The following is a 16,619-nucleotide window of genomic DNA, read 5'->3' on the forward strand; positions in this document are numbered from 1 at the left end:
AAAGGCAATACAGTTGGCTGGAAAAGCAATGGTATCAGTTTCTGAGATGCAAAAGAGGTCCTGCACACAGATTATATTCTCAGTGGTTAAACAATTGGAGGACACTACTATGCTAACCTCCTGGCCAACTGCAACAACAGATATGGGGGGGAAAAAACAAATTTTGCAAGGAAGAAAGTCACTTTTCATCAAAACAGAACTTACACAAATCTCGTTGCCACAGCAAAAGAACATGAACTGACAATGAGAGATCCCCAAGGGTGGGATCCACTTTTTGAAACCATCTATACAGTGATGTAGGTTAAGGTCCAAGGTATCACACCCTGCTTTCATTTACCCTGATGGACCCTAGTTTGAGAGCAATCCAAAAACAAAAAACAAAAAAATCATAATTTAATAAAATAGGAGCCTTTGCACAGACTAGTGGTGTAGTATAATGGTTAAGGTGGTTTCCTCATATGCAGAAGATTATGGGTTCGAATCTCATCAAATGCTTTGAAATTTTTTATTTTTTTATCTTTATCAGAATGATTTTTACTCAGGTAACTAGTTTTAATGTAATGTTTCTATTTATATTTCTAACTCACATAATTTTAATCATATTACCCATTATCCTAGACTGCCAATCTGTGACGCTACAGTTTTTAAAGTCCTAGGGCCTCACAGGAAATTCTGAAATATTTTTTTGTTGATTACTCAGAAACGAGGGCTCACTGCGATGAATGGCTACAGTGTGTGATACTTGGCACCCTAATCTTCACAACCATACAGATTGTTTCAAAAAGTAAATCCCACCCTTGAGGACCTCTCCTTGTAAGATATGAACCCTTGCCACACCCACCTTATTTGGCTGATTTGGCTCTATCAGACTTCCATTTCTCCCAAGCTCCAAATTTTCTTGTGGATGAAGATTCTCTTCAAACAAAGAATTGACAGCCAAAGTTCATGGATATTTTGCAGACCTGGAAGAATCTAATTTTTGAGATTGGATTAAGTGAATGGAATGTAACTTGACCATGAGCATTAGTGTACAAGTAGAATTCATTTACAAATAGAATAGTTTTACTTATGTAAGTAGTTTCTGCTGTATTGCTGTATTTCATTCCAAGAACTTTTTTACTATCCTTGTACTACACTCTCATTTCATAGGAAGAGGATGAGACACAATTATCATAGGAAAAAACAATATAAAGATATGATTCCAGCATTATTACAACTTCTTTTCAGTAATTCTGCATCTTTACCTGAGGACAGCCTGTTCTTTTGTCTAAAATCTTTGTACATTCTTAAGGCATCCTCACATGGAATGTGAAAGCTAATGAGGACATAGAGAGGAATGAGTTTTGTGATTCCACTGGGCTGAATTCATGATGCTACAAAATATGAACTACAATGATGCAAGATCAGTTTCTGCATCACAGGCTGTACTACTAATCTGATGCTGTATTGCAAATATGGTAAACTCAAGCTAAAGGGCTAGATACTTTTTGTGTGAAAATTTACGCACTACGGAAATTTCCTGTTTCTGAGCACTGTCACATTAAATAGAAAGTGACCCAGAACTCCATCAACAAAATTTCAGAGGTTGTTCAAGGATACCTTCTGAGTGTTTTGGTACAACAGACCCACGGTCTCCAATTGCTCATTACAGAGTATTACACTAAAGTGACAAAAGTCATGGGATACCTCCTAATATTGTGTCGGACCTCCTTTTGCCCAACTTAGTGCAGCTACTCAACATGATATGGATGCAGAAAGTCCCTGGATGTCCCCTGCATAAATACTGAGTCATGCAGCCCCTACAGCCATCCATAAGTTGAGTGTTGCAGGTGAAGGATTTTGTGCACAAACTGACCTCTCAATTACATCCCATAAATGTTTGATAGGATTAATGCCAGGTGATCTGGGTGGTAAAATCATTAGGGAGCACAAACTCCATGAACGGCTGCAAATGGTCTCCAAGTATCTGAACACTGGTCCAATTGGACCAGAGGATCCAGTCCATTCCGTGTAAACGTAGCCCACACAATTATGGAGCCACCATCAGGTTTCACAGTGCCTTGTTGACAACTAACCGTACTTACTCGAATGTAAGCCGCACTTTTTTTCCGGTTTTCGCATTTCAAAAAACTGCCTGCAGCTTAGAATCGAGTGCAAAGTAAGCAGACATTCTGAAAAATGTTGGTAGGTGCCGCCACAAGTGTAACTTCTGCCATCGAATACTTTCAGGCACAAAGATAAATACTGGCACCAAAACCTCTGTGTCAGTAAATAAATTAAAAAAAAAAAAAAAAGGTGGAAGACGTGTTTTTTTTTCTCCGCCCCGAGTTTTGACCACTGCATTTTCATACATTACCCAATGAAGTAAATACAAATTCTGTATTGTTCATCTTCGAATGTAGCAGCATTTCAATGTACTACGAAAATCCAACTGGCGAGACTGTTTGGGATATTTGTCAATATGGCCAACTGTATGTTCTGAATTTTTTCCTAGCTGTCAGAAGAGATGGTTGCTAGTAAGAAATTTTATGAACTGTGAATCACATTCAGTATTCTCATCACCATAAGAATAATACAAATATAAACATTTTGCCATGTATTCTTTCGTGTTTGCTGCACTCTTTTAAATCCTGTGTGCCTAATAAACTACGAAACTAGAGTGAGACAACAGCACACGCAGAAGAATATACATATCATGTCACGTTTATATTCGTATTATTCTTATGTCTAATAGTGATACAGTCAGAACTGAAGCACGGCAATTGACTAGATTTTTGAATCTAAGTTGACTCTAATTTCTGTGCAGAATGTAATGTACTAAAGAGGCGTCTGCAAAGATTTTCAAACACAGAAAATTTTTCGCTACACTCTCACTCAGAACATCTTCTATCATCTTCTATCACATGCAGCCTATTATTTGGTTCTTGTTGATGATTATCAAAGAAAGCAGCAGGGTAAGTAACAACAAATAGCAGTCTCTTGCCATTGTTTCGCTTATGAGACAATTCCTCTCTTTTTTTTATTGTAAGCCACGGTAGCGCGCACAAAAGCAAGCCATGCCACGAGCAGCGACAGGCCGTAAACACTCATCATCAGAATGCGACAAACAGTGCATGACACAGTACAGTAATGCATTTTCAGCTTAGAGTGACGTAAACACCTATAACAAAGAAAACGGCACTTATCAGATCACAGAAAAATAAGCAATCAATTCAAACCAGACGAAGCACGCAAAAAAGGAAGGGTACCCGTATAAACACGGACGGAGAGCCTGACGCATAGCAATGGCTACCTGGTAAAGCTTAACTGCTAAGCTTACGACTTGATCCAAACTGCTGTAGCTGTATCGTCATTCATTCGACCTAAATTGTGTCTCATATTAAATGGACCAACTTTGTTTCGATTTGCAGGTGCAGCCTAAAACTTCTCTCTCCCCATGAATTTTGAGTCTCAAATTTCAGGTGTGGCTTAGATCCGGGAAATTTTTTTCCCCCCCTTGTTTTTGAGTCTCATTTTTCAGGTGCGGCTTAGATTCGAGTAAATACGGTACACCCATGGCTTCAACGGGGTCTGCACCACACTCAACCTACCATCAGCTCTTACCAACTGAAATCGGCACATATCTGACCAAGCCACAAATTTCCAGTTGTGCAGGTTCCAACCAATATGGTCATGAGGCCAGGGGAGGTGCTGCAGGTGATGACGTGCTGTTACCAACAGCATTTGTGGCAGTCGTCGGTTGTCACAGCCCATTTATGTCAAATTTCATCACACTGTCCTAACAGATACTTTGATTGATTTCTGTGATGTTAACAGAGTTGTTTGCCTATTAGCACTGACAATTCTATGCAAACGATGCTGCTCTCATTCATTAAGTGAAGGGTGTAAGCCACTGTGTTATCCACGGTGAGGGGTAATGCCTAAAATATGGTACTCTCGACGCACTCTTGACACTGTGGATATCACAATATTAAATTCTGTAATGATTTCTGAAACTGAAAGTCCCAGGCATATAGCTCCAACTACCATTCCACATACAAAGTCTGTTAATTCCTGTTGTGGGGCCATAATCACGTCAGAAACCTTTTCACATCAATCACCTGAAGTACAAATGACAGCTCCACCAACGCACTACACTTTTATACCTCTTGTACAGATATTATCACTGTCCCATGACCTTTTTCACCTCAGTGTAATATAATTATGATTCATTCAGTTTATTACCACAGCTATCTTCACTTCTGTTCAAATACCATGATAACAATGCAAAAGAACTGTAATAGCCAATCACCAAAACGTATAACACATCCAGTTTCTCGTAGTAGTCTAAGCATAGACACAAAAGCACTGTCATTACTGCAGGAAGAACTTGGTATAGGCATCACTGTGCCACTACCCACTGCATTCAGTGGAACTGAACACAGAGTGCACATTGGTCAAGTCTTCATCAGTAAACCTACTCATAGTACTGTATATCACTGTTGAGGTACAAGTAACATTGCCAGAAAAACAAACTGAAGACGGAGATGCGCAATACTGAACGCAAGCTTGAGGGTGAAGAGTAATGTGGGCATTATTGTTGTCAAGAGCAATTACTGTGAGTGAATGGAACAAGTTTGTTTCCCCATAAGACACAAAATGCATATTGCTGACATTTGCACTGTTGTGCACTATTTTCAGTGTAATACAAGATACAAAGCTAACTGGGGTGTGAATAAAAGAGAAATCCAATGACTCTGTAATGAGCCTCCAGAGGCCGTGGGTCCCTAATACCAAAAAACTCTGAAAGTGTCCCTTAACAACTTCTGAAAGTTTGTCAGCGGAGTTCTGGCTCACTCTCTACAGCAAAAACATATGTTTATGATACAAACTGTTAAAATAAATTTTTGTGCCATGGTATGCCAGTGGTTAAAATTGCTACCATACATGTAATTACAAGGGGATGGCACAGGAAAAAACCCTTTACAGGTGTTTTACACATTAAATGTGAATGTGCTTCCCTCCTGGTGAAGAAGAAATGAAAAATGTTTGAAATTAACCTGGAACAGAAGGAGGCAAACAAGTTTAACATATAAGATTTAGGCCTGGGGATTACAGGAGCGAAGGATGTGCTGTAAGGATAGCTCCCATCTGTGCAGCTCAAAAAAGTTGGTGGTGGTGGGGAGGATGCAGATGGCATGGGTTGTGAAGCACCTGCTGAAATCTCGCATGTTGTGCTCTGCTGCACACTGCGCCACTGGGTGCACCACCCTGTTTATGGCAACAGGTTGGTGGTGACCATTCATTTTAGCTGACAGCTGGTTGGTTGTCATACCAAAACAATGCAATGCAATGCTGTGCAGTGGTTGCAACAGAGCTGGTATTTAACATGGCTGCTTTCACATTTGACCATGACTCTGATGGGGTAGGATAAGCCTACAACAGGTCTGGAATAGCTGGTGTTGGGTGGGGTAGATTGTGCAGGTCTTGCATCTGGGTCTTCCACAGGAGTATGATCCCTGCGGTTGGGTATTGGGGGTGGGAGTGGCATACGGATGGACTATGATGTTGTGGAGGTTGGGTGGGTGGCAGAACACCACTTTGGGAGGTGTTGGAAGTATCTTAGGTAGGATTTCCCTCATTTTAGGGCATGATGACAGATAATCAAAGCCCTGATGAAAAACATGGGTCGGTTGTTCCAGTCCCAGGTGGTATTGGGTGACGAGGGGAGCACTTCTTTGTGGTTGGTTCTTCGGATGGTTGTGAGGATCTGGTGTGTGTGATGTTATGGGACAAGACATCTATTTACGATTTAGGTCTTGAGTGTACTGCCTGCTCACAAAGGCCTTTGTGAGGCCTTAACCATACTGGGCAAAGAAATTCTGATCACTGCAGATGTGTCTACCGCAGGTGGCCAGGCTGTATGGGAGGGATTTTTTGGAATGGAAGGAGTGGCAGTTGTCAGAATGCAGGTACTGTTGCTGATTGGTGGGTCTGATGTGGAACAAGGTGTGGATGGAGCCATCTGAGAGGAGGAGATTGATATTTAGGAAGGTGGCAAGATGGGTGGAGGAGGACCAGGTGAGGTGGATTGGAGAGAAGTTGTTGAGGTTGTGGAGGAATGAGGATAAGGTGTCCTGGCCTTGGGTCCTGGTTATAAAGATGTCATCAATAAACCTGAACCAGACCAGGAGATGCAGGTTCTGGGTTTTCAGAAGTCAGGAATGTTTCCCCTAGGTGGCTCATGAAGAGGTTGGCATAGGGAGGTGCACACAGGTGCCCTTGACTGTACCATATGAATTTGCTTGTATGCCTTTCCTTCAAAGGTGCAGTAGTTATGAGTGTACGAGGAACGAAGTGGTAGGTTTGGAATCTGCATAGCTTAGGCAGAAGTAGTGTTCAATTGTGGTAGGGCCATGGGTATTATCCGAGCAAATTTGTGGCACAGCCATGGGCATCCACATGTCATCCTCCTATGCCAACTTCTTCATGGGCCACTAGAGGAAACGTTCCTAGCTTCCCAAAAACCTCGGGTCTGGTTCAGGTTTGTTGATGACATCTTTTTAGTCTGGACCCAAGGCTAAGACACCTTATCCTCATTCCTCCACAACCTCAACACCTTCTCTTCCATCCACCTCACCTGGGCTTCCACCAACCATCATGCCACCTTCCTAAATATTGATCTCCTCCTCTTAGATGACTCCATCCCCACCTTGTTCCACATCAAACCCACCAATCAGCAACAGTACCTGCACTCTGACAGCTGCCACTCCTTCCACTCCAAAACATCCCTCCCATACAGCCTGGCCACCCGTGACAAACACATCTAGTGCAATGCAATCAGAAACCTCTCACCCAGTATACTGAAGGCCTCACAAAGGCATTTTCAAGCAGTCAATACCCTCCAGACCTAATTCACAAAAAGATCTCCCATTCCATATCCCCCCCCCCCCCCCCACACACACACCTAATCCTCAAATCCATCTCCAAAACCAACCACAAGAAAGCACCCCCCCCCCCCCCCCCCCCGTTGTCACCCAATACCACCTGGAACTGGAAGAGTTGAACCATATTCTTCTTCAGGGCTTTGATTATCTATTAGCATGCCCTGAAATGAGGGACATCCACATCAAAATACTTCCACCACCTCCCAAAATGGTGTTCTGCCGCCCGCCCAACCTCCACAACACCGTAGTCCATCCCCATGCCACTCCCACCCCCAATCCCCAGCCACAGGGATCATATCCCTGTGGAAGACCCAGATACAAGACCTGCCCAATCTAGACTTACCCTGCCCCATCAGAGTCCGGGCCACTTGTGAAAGCAGCCACATTAAATATCAGCTCTACTCCAGCCACTGCACAGCGTTTTACATTGGTGTGTCAACCAACCAGCTGTCAACTAGAATGAATGACCACTGCAAAACTCTTGCCAGAAACAAGGTGGACCACCCAGTGGCACAACATGCAGTAGAGCACAACATGTGAGATTTCAGTGAGTGCTTCACAACCCATGCCATCTGTATCCTTCCCACCACCAGCAGCCATCAGCTTTTCTTAGCTGCACAGATGGGAGCTGTACTTCCTTCACTCCTGTAACCTCCCTCCTGACATAAACCTAAGGTAACTTGCAGTCCTGCTGCCCCACCCCCACCCCTACCCAATACAGAGAGAGAGAGAGAGAGAGAGAGAGAGAGAGAGAGAGAGTGTTTCTGTTTTTCCTACAAGTTTCAAAAGGAAGTTCATTCCAAAAGCTAGAAAAAGCTCTGTACCTTTTGGTTCTATGCGTATAGACTATGTAGTGCTTCTGCATTTTGGTGAGTCGTCTCCTTTATTCCTAAACAGCTCATAATTCTCAAATAGAACTTTCCATAAATTTTGAAGCTTTATTATATATATCTTGATGCCCAGTCATGTAAAATTACCATTTATTTTGAACTAGTATCAGCTCATGCACAAAAACGAATTCATTCAACACAGTTGGCAAGATAATTCACTCCGAAGAAAATGCACTGTAAACTTTCTGTACAATCCCTTTTCTTGGTACATCAACAAAGCTTTCTCTGAGCTAATAGCTTTACCTTGGTACAGAAATAGAAATACAGTTGAAAGTCGAGTCCACTAAATACTGGATAGTAAAAAGAAATTAGAACCTCTTCAGTTGGATAGCAGACATGATTCATGTCTCCCGTGAAGGAACGTGGCCAGAGGTTGGTTGGATGGCTGGTTTGGGGGTGGTACCAAACAGCGAAGTCATCAGCACCATCGGATTAAGGAAGGATAGGCATTTACCTGAAGCAATTTAGGGAAATCACGGAAAACCTAAATCATGATGGCCGAACACAGGTTTGAACTGCCGTCCTCCCAAATGTGAGTCCAGTGTGCTAAACACTGTGTCACCTTGCTCGGTGGTAGGATGTTGATTTATTTATGTGTTAGTGTGCATAAGAGTGGGTACTTATGCCAGAAACAGAGCTTTCTGGAACCAGACAAGCAGCTAAAAATGATAAAAATGGCTCTAGGTTTGTTACGTGTATCTACATGCTACAGACATGTGACTAGATATGTGCGATTGCCTTTCTCCGTTCCTGTTTATCATTAAAATCATGTAATATTCATTATTGTAACATTCATCATCCCATAATTTCCAGCACATTACTGCCCATTTACTTAATTCTGGATATGGTGTGGGGAGTACTGCAGCTCTGTCCATCCACTGGCAATTCACTGATCCCTGTAAGTAGTTTCGAACTATATAACAGCCAATAACATTACCAGCACAAGCAAAATATTAACAGAACTTCACATTTAGCAGCTTCATACCTCTTTCTTAATGCTCCGTAAATCACAGTTGGAAAGTGCATCAACAGCAAGTGGATAAACCTGTAACAACCCAACCAGAAAAATAAATCACACTTTGTGAAACTAATTTTAGTCATTGTGATTCTGCAGGTAATAGTCATGCAGTCACTACATACCTCATACAAAGAGAGCTCTCTACCAAATTATAGTATCCAACCTCCTTAGATGTATGCACCAACTGCAACCATCCAGCAGAAATACGACTGACACCAACACTTTGGTGTGTGTGTGTGTGTGTGTGTGTGTGTGTGTGTGTGTGTGTGTGTGTGTGTGTGTGAGATCCAAAATGGCAAATTTCTACCAATGCTGGACTCCTCATGTACGAGGGTGGTTTGTAAAGTTCTCAGAATGGAGTAGAAAAAAAGTACTTACATCACTGAAACTTTTTTAAAATTTTTCAATGTAGTCTCCTTGTAGATTAATACACTTGGTCCAATGATGTTCCAGTGCCTTGATTCCATTTCTCCAGGCGTGCAAAATAGTTGTCAATTCCGGCTATCAATTCTTTGTTTGAAGTGAATCTTCGTCCAGCAAGAAAAATTTTGTTTTGGGAAGAGGGAGGTCTGATGGAGCCGTATCAGGTGAATAAGGCAGGTGTGGCAACAATTCATATCTTGGTTCATGTAATTTTGCCGTGACAATGGCACACATCTTTGATCCAGCTTCAGGAGTCGTGGCACCCACCTTTTAGATAATTTTTTCATTTCTAATTCTTCAGTTAAAGTGTGATATAGCCTTTCAGATGACATCTGGCAAGAGTGAGCAATTTCATGCACTTTAAATCGGTGCTCCTCCATGACCATTTTGTGCACTTTCGCCAGCATTTTCAAGCATATTTTAGAAGGTAACATACAACAGACTCAATACACACATAGTACTGGAAAACGCATTCAGCAGCAAACAGTTTGGACTTCAGAAAGGGCTGTCAACTGAACAGGTTAGATTTACCTTGACAGGTGACATACTAGAATCAATCAGAATTCACTGCCATACCCTCGAGAATGTTTTGTTAAGTTGACTATGGCTTTTGACTGTGGTGACCATGAGATCCTAATGCAAAAGTTAAAATATTACAAAGGTAAGTCAATACATAAGTTTCACAATAGAATAGAAGCAATAATAATCGATGTTACTTCTTGAAATTTATTTCACTTTTCTGCATATTCACCCTGTATATTTGGCCAAAAGTCCCTTGTTAGCCAAAAGCAAAGAAGCCTTTTGTTGCTGTTGCTGCCAACATGTAGTGTCATCAGCTACAGCTTCTTCACTTTCAGAACATCACTCACCAAAACAAGAGTTTAGGAGCCCAAACAGATGAAAGTCACTAGGTACTAAGTCCGGACTGTACGGCAGATATTCAAAGTATTTCCAACGACACAGCTTCTGCGTATGTCTTGTTGTGTGAGGGCAGGCATTGTCATTCAGAGGAATCACCCATTTTGTCAGTGGCCCAGGCTGTTTGTGGCTAGTCGGTTATCAGAGATTCCACACAATGCTGTAAAAAAAAAAAAAAGAAAAAACCACTTGGCATTCACAGTCTCCTGCAAGGCTCGAATTTCATCAGTTTGTCCACTCCCTTGTCCCAAAAAATGATGAGCATAATTTTTCAGGCTGATGAAATGGTCTTGGAGTTTTTGTTGTTGGGGAAGTGGAATCTTTCCAGTCTGTGGATGGCTGTTTTGTTCCCAGGTGAAGGTGGTGAGCTGAAGCCTCGTCCTCTGTAGCAATTCATTCCACAAAGTCCTCTTCTTCCTCAAAGTACTGAATGAGATGCTGCAAAAAGAGACCCATTCTGTTCATTCCCATATCTACATGGAAACTCCACAAATCACACTTAAGTGCCTGGCAGAGGCTTCGCAATAATTCTTCCTTATTCCACTCTTGAACAAGGCATACCCCTATTTCGCATTAATAAAAAAGGAGCTGCTCTTCTCTGAACATTCACGATGTACTCTGTTAATCCTATCTGGTTAGGATCCCAGACTGTGCAGCAGTACTCCAAAAGAGGACGGACAAGCACAGTATAGACAGTCTCTTTAGTAGATGTGACGCAGTCTTCGGTTTGCCTTCCTCACAACATTGTCTATGTGTTCGTTCCAATTTAAGTTGTTCATAATTGTAATTCTTAGGTATTTAGTTGAATTTGAGGTCTTTAGATTTGACTGATTTATCGTGTAACTGAAGTTTAACAAATTCCTTTTAGAACTCATGTAGGTGTCCTCACACTTTTCCTTATGTAAGGTCAATTGCCAATTTTCGCATATTTTCTAAATCATTTTGTGATTTGTTTTGATCTTCTGATGACTTTACTAGACCATACATGACAGCATCATCTGCAGACAGCCTAAGACAGCTGCTCAGATTGTTTCCTAAATCATTTACATAGGTTAGGAACAGCGAAGGGCCTATCACACTACCTTGGGGAATCTCAGAAATCACTTCTGTTTTACTCAATGACTTTTCATCAGCTGCTTTGAACTGTGACCTCTCTGAGAGGAAATCATGTATCCAGTCGCATAATTGAGACGATATTTCATAGGCACGCAATTTCACTAAAAGCTGCTTGTGTGGTTCAGTGTCAAAAGCCTTCTGCAAGTCTACAAATATGGCATCAATATGAAATCTCTTATGAACAGCCCTCAACACTTCGTGTGTGTGAAGAGCTAGATGGGTTTCACAAGAACGATATTTTCTAAATCCGTGTTGAATGTGTGTCAATAGACCATTTTGTTCACAGTAATTCATAATGTTCGAACATAATGTGTGTTCAAAAATCCTGCTGCATATTGATGTTAATGATATGGGCATGTAATTTAGTGGATTTCTCTGACTACCTTTCTTGAATATTGGCATGACCTGTGCAACTTTCCAGTCTCTGGGTATGGATCTTTCATCGAGTGAGCAAGCAACTCAATATGGCTGTTAAGTATGGAGCTATTGCATCAGCACACACTGACAGGACCTAACTGGTATACAGTCTGGACCGGAAGACTTACTTTTATTAAGTTATTTAAGCTGCTTCACTACTCTGAGGATATTTACTTCTAAGTGGCAGCTGTTCTTGAGACAAACTTGGGTCACCTATGAGACTGGAAGTACACAAATCTCAACTGGTCATGTGTGATGATGTAAGCAGCTCCATGTGAACAGCCTACAGCACACGTTACACTTTTGATCGTCACATGCTGATCATTACGAATGATGTGTCCCACATATTGCACTGTAGTTTCTGCTGCCACCGTCACAGGATAATGAAGACACACCCAATCTATGATTCTTTAACAAGGAGTGGCAAACTCCTGGATGCAACTGATCAGAAGTTTCCATGATAAACAGTTGTCACCATGCTTAGGACACATTTTGTGATGCACTTCTGTCAACAGTTCCTTGGACCACAAAAACTACACGAGTGCATGCTTTTCTACTGGTGTACTCTAATGCAGCATCCATCATCTTGCACTGGCTATCATACAAAGAAACACCGGCTCTATGAAAAGAATGCATATACTGCTATATGCTGGCAAAATGTGTGCACATAATTTAAACACAGTATGAGATAAGTAGACATTTGCAACTTATTTATTGACCTTCCTCCATATATTTTAGTAGACACAGAAGGTTCATGGTTTTTGTCTTATATGAATGACAGAGAGCAATGTGCTTCCATGTCGTCTCAATCACATAACAATAGGCACTCAGAATTTGAAGCCGTCAGACATGGAGTATCACAAGTTTTTAAACTGGCTCCTCTGTTATTCCTCAAATACATAAATGATCTTCCACTTGCAGTTCCAGAAAATACAAATTTTGTACACTTTGCAGATGATAAAAGTATAGGAATAAGTAATAGTATCAGCCCCTAACTTAAAAAGGCATCTAATGAGATATTCAAAAACATCAACAGATGGTTCAAGGCCAATGAATTATCACTGAATTGTGAGAAATCTCAGTATATACAATTCAGTACTTCTCACAGGTTCCACAAGCTAAAAAATGCATTACTCAAACAATGAACTACAAGAAGTAGAAAGTATTAAGTTCCAGAAAAATGAAAATCTCAATTGTAGAAAGTTTCTTCATTCAACTATGTTCACATTATGCATGATTACTGCTACAGGAAAGTTAAAAATTAAGTTTATTCTGCACATTCCATTCATTAACGAGTTATAGAATCATTTTTGGGGAAATTCCAGTTACAAGGACAGTATCCTCAGAAAACAGTAGCACATTATAAGAATTATGTCTCATGTTAATTCAAGAAAATCCTACAGAAACCTTTTCAAACAACTTGGTAACTGACAACTACTCCACAATTAATATATTCATTACTGTTCTTTGTCATTTCACAAGAAATAGTGACGCAATAATAAACACTAGGACAAAAAACAACCACTGCAAAGATCTCTTACAGGTTTGCCATTAACACAGAAAGGAGTCAGATACATTGGTACACGTGTAGTCAGCAGCCTATCAGAGCTTATGACTGAATTAAAAATCTTTCTATTGGGCAACTTCTCCTAGACCATTAAAGAATATGGTCACAGAAATTCTTAAATTTAAAGTTTTACGTTAATGTATATTTAGAATTAGCACTGTACTGCATTATTTTAAAGTCATTTCATTGTCTTGCATTTAAATTAAAATAAATGTACATTCTTGACTTCCTTTCACATTCCGAAGACCACTTTCCATTGGGTCCATGGAATATGACAATTGCAATGAAAAACAGCACAATGCAATGGGCCACTACAATTATTTGCAGTGTTTACGTCAGGGTATATGTAACGCTCACACATATAGTGGTAGGTAAAAAGTTTCCCACAACAGGAACTGACCACCACTTCTTACAGCACACATATCGGTACTACACAGAATTCAGTTTCTCTGTATAGATATTGGTATGGGGTTCAGGAAAGGTGAGATACAGTTGACTATTGGACAGAAGGAATACAGCTGGTGTATGCAGAGAAGGAAGCTAAGCCAGTGATAAAAGGAAAAGCCTTAGTCTTGGAAAACCTGGAATGCAGCATGGTTTTAGATTAGACGTATGTTACTGACTAATTTGCACGCGCGCGCACACACACACACACACGCACACACACACACACACACACACACACACACACACACACACACACACACACACACAACCGCAGTCTCGCATTTGCGTGTGTGTGTGTGTGTGTGTGTGTGTGTGTGTGTGTGTGTGCGTGTTTCTATTTTTGACAAAGACCTTGTTGGCTGAAATCTAACTTCCCAACAGCCTTTTTAATGCACCTTTCTGCAACTCAGCATCTCCGCTGTACGGTTAGTAGCGACTATCCTTTTTGTTCTATTGGTACATTCCATCCTGGATTTTCCACTCTTCGACTTTAGCATATATGGTTTGTTTTGCAGTTATCTAGATACCTCATTTTCACTGACACTGACTACAATTTTTAATTAAATACTTACATTCCATTCACTAGCAGTCACTTCTACTTTTAGTTCTGGATCCATTTTTACATCCTCACTTGAAGTTGCGATTCCTGATGGCTCTTCTAGGAGCTGAAAATAAAACAAAAAAATCAACTTATAAATTTTTGGAAGAATCATGTCTGCCACAAATTTTGATATTAAAAACTGACTTAATTTGTTGTTATTTCTACCTTTTAAGATTTTGAAAATTCCATAAAGCTTATATATTTATTGATTTTTTCCTAATAACATGGCTAGTTAGCTTTCTTGTGTCGACTGCTTCCTCAAAGAAAAATATATTTGTATAATATTAAAATATTCCATCAGATTGAGCTTGGTTAACATACTAATCTTGGGTAAATTTCATGTAGTTGTCTTAATGAATCAATAAAAAAATTACAATCACGAATTGCATCTGATTAGCCTTTTTTGCGCATGTCATGTAATATTACCATTGCAATTTTCCCAGCTCTGCCTCTTTTTGTGTGTGTGTGTGTGTGTGTGTGTGTGTGTGTGTGTGTAACTGATATTGATTTACTAAGCCACATACAGTAAATCCCAAAAACACAAATGTGAGGGTGAAGTGTTTCTCATCTCACAACAGATATCTGTGAAATATGAGTTGAAAATTTTGTAGTACAACTGTTCAATAAAATTAAACTCATAACACTGTATATCGAACTGAAGAAAAAGGAGTTTTAGTTATATACAAAGTAAGTTTACACATCAAATTCTGTCAGTCACCACTCACACAGTGATGCATTAGAAGATGTTGATAAAGAGAAGGCCATTGTACTGCACTGCATATGGAGGGTGTTTCAAACCTTTTGGATCAAAATGAAACAGGTGATAGTGGGTCCATAGTTGATTATATTGAGATAGGGAACCAATGGTTGGAAATGCATATTTATTGTGTTTCAGACATACACAGCACACACCACATAACAACAACATCGTAACTGTTCAAAGTGATGACCACCAGTGTCAACGCATAGATGACAATGGCGCATTCAGTTCTGCCACAATCTCGCAAACATATTGGGTGAGTTGTATACTGGAACAGGTAATGGGTGAGAAACAGCGTACACCCCTGATCACCAAATAAACATACTGTACACAACTTGGTTCATGACGTGTAACGACGACCACATGTATCACACTAGTGCATTAACCTGTGCCCCATGCACACACGCACACACGCACACACACACACACACACACACACACACACACACACACACCACTATTCCTGGTGTCAGTTGTCTCTTGCATCAGTTAGCTCAAGATTTGTTGACAGTTAAGTGCTTTACTGTGTTCAGTGCATACTCGTAGTCAAAGATGGAATGTTACTTGTCATGAAAGTTGGCAAAAGGCATTTAATGTATGGTGCGGCAGGATGTAGTGCCCATACAGCAGCCTGAGTGTACACAGAACATTTTCCCAATAGACATCATCCTAATTGGAAGAAGTTTATTTCCATGGATATCAACTTATGAAGACATGGTTATTCACGCCATAGGGAAACCAGTCACGGTTCCTGCCAAAAAGATGTCTAAACACCAGACTTAGCAAAGATGTTGTTGGATCACATAGCTGACCACCCAGCAACAAGCATCTGTCATCTTGCCTGCGAAACACACACTTTGAAGGATAAAGTGTGGAGAGTACCGGTGAACAGGTATTACACCCCTATCATAAATAACGTGCACAAGCACTGGAACCAACACATTTTGAGCCCCGTGTTCACTTCTGTCAATGGATTAGTCCCCGCAGTGCTGTAGTTCCAAACTTCATACAGTTTGAGTTGTTCACAGATGAGGACTTATTGACCCATCATGGTGTTTCCACCGATCACAACAGCCACGTCTGAAGTGAGGACAATCCCCACGCCACCCACATCAGTGGCCACCAGCAATGATTTTCTGTCAATGTATGGGTGGGCACTGTCCAACATCACCTAATAGGACCTAGTTTGTTGCCTTTCCACTTGACTGGCCCAAACTTTCCTGTTGTTGCAGTGAGATTTGTTGCCACAGTTCACTGAGACTGTACCCTTTGCTACCTGTGAAGGGATGAGGTTTCAATTTGGTGGTGCACTGGCTCACATCGATATTAATGTCTCTGAGCACCTGAACAATGTGTACCTTCACCACTGGATTCGAAGGGGCAACCCTATCCCACAGCCAGCGTGATCACCCGATCTCACATCTCTAAACTTTTTCTTCTGGGGCTATATCAAGATGTTGGTGTATGAAAGCACTGTAAAAATAGATGAACACCTGCTTATTAGGATCCAAGCTGTATGTCTCCTAGTACAAGAGA

At 40.8% G+C, this 16,619-nt stretch overlaps 1 protein-coding gene across 6 annotated transcripts in view; it reads right to left on the reverse strand.

Moving 5' to 3' along the window:
- Positions 1 to 16,619, reverse strand: part of LOC124720077 (zinc finger protein 83-like) — a 96,171-nt gene that overhangs the window by 38,961 nt on the left and 40,591 nt on the right. For 4 of the 6 annotated variants that reach the window (XM_047245346.1, XM_047245345.1, XM_047245349.1 and 1 more), the window contains 2 exons: positions 14,295 to 14,387; positions 8,802 to 8,861 (listed from right to left, as the gene is read on the reverse strand). In XM_047245346.1, coding sequence (XP_047101302.1) covers positions 8,802 to 8,861; positions 14,295 to 14,387 — 153 coding nt within the window. The remainder of the gene's footprint in view (positions 1 to 8,801; positions 8,862 to 14,294; positions 14,388 to 16,619) is intronic. The other 2 variants (XM_047245347.1, XM_047245350.1) reach the window with 1 other exon arrangement.

The sequence above is a fragment of the Schistocerca piceifrons genome, chromosome 11, assembly GCF_021461385.2.
Source record: "Schistocerca piceifrons isolate TAMUIC-IGC-003096 chromosome 11, iqSchPice1.1, whole genome shotgun sequence".
Taxonomy (NCBI): Eukaryota; Metazoa; Arthropoda; class Insecta; order Orthoptera; family Acrididae; genus Schistocerca; species Schistocerca piceifrons.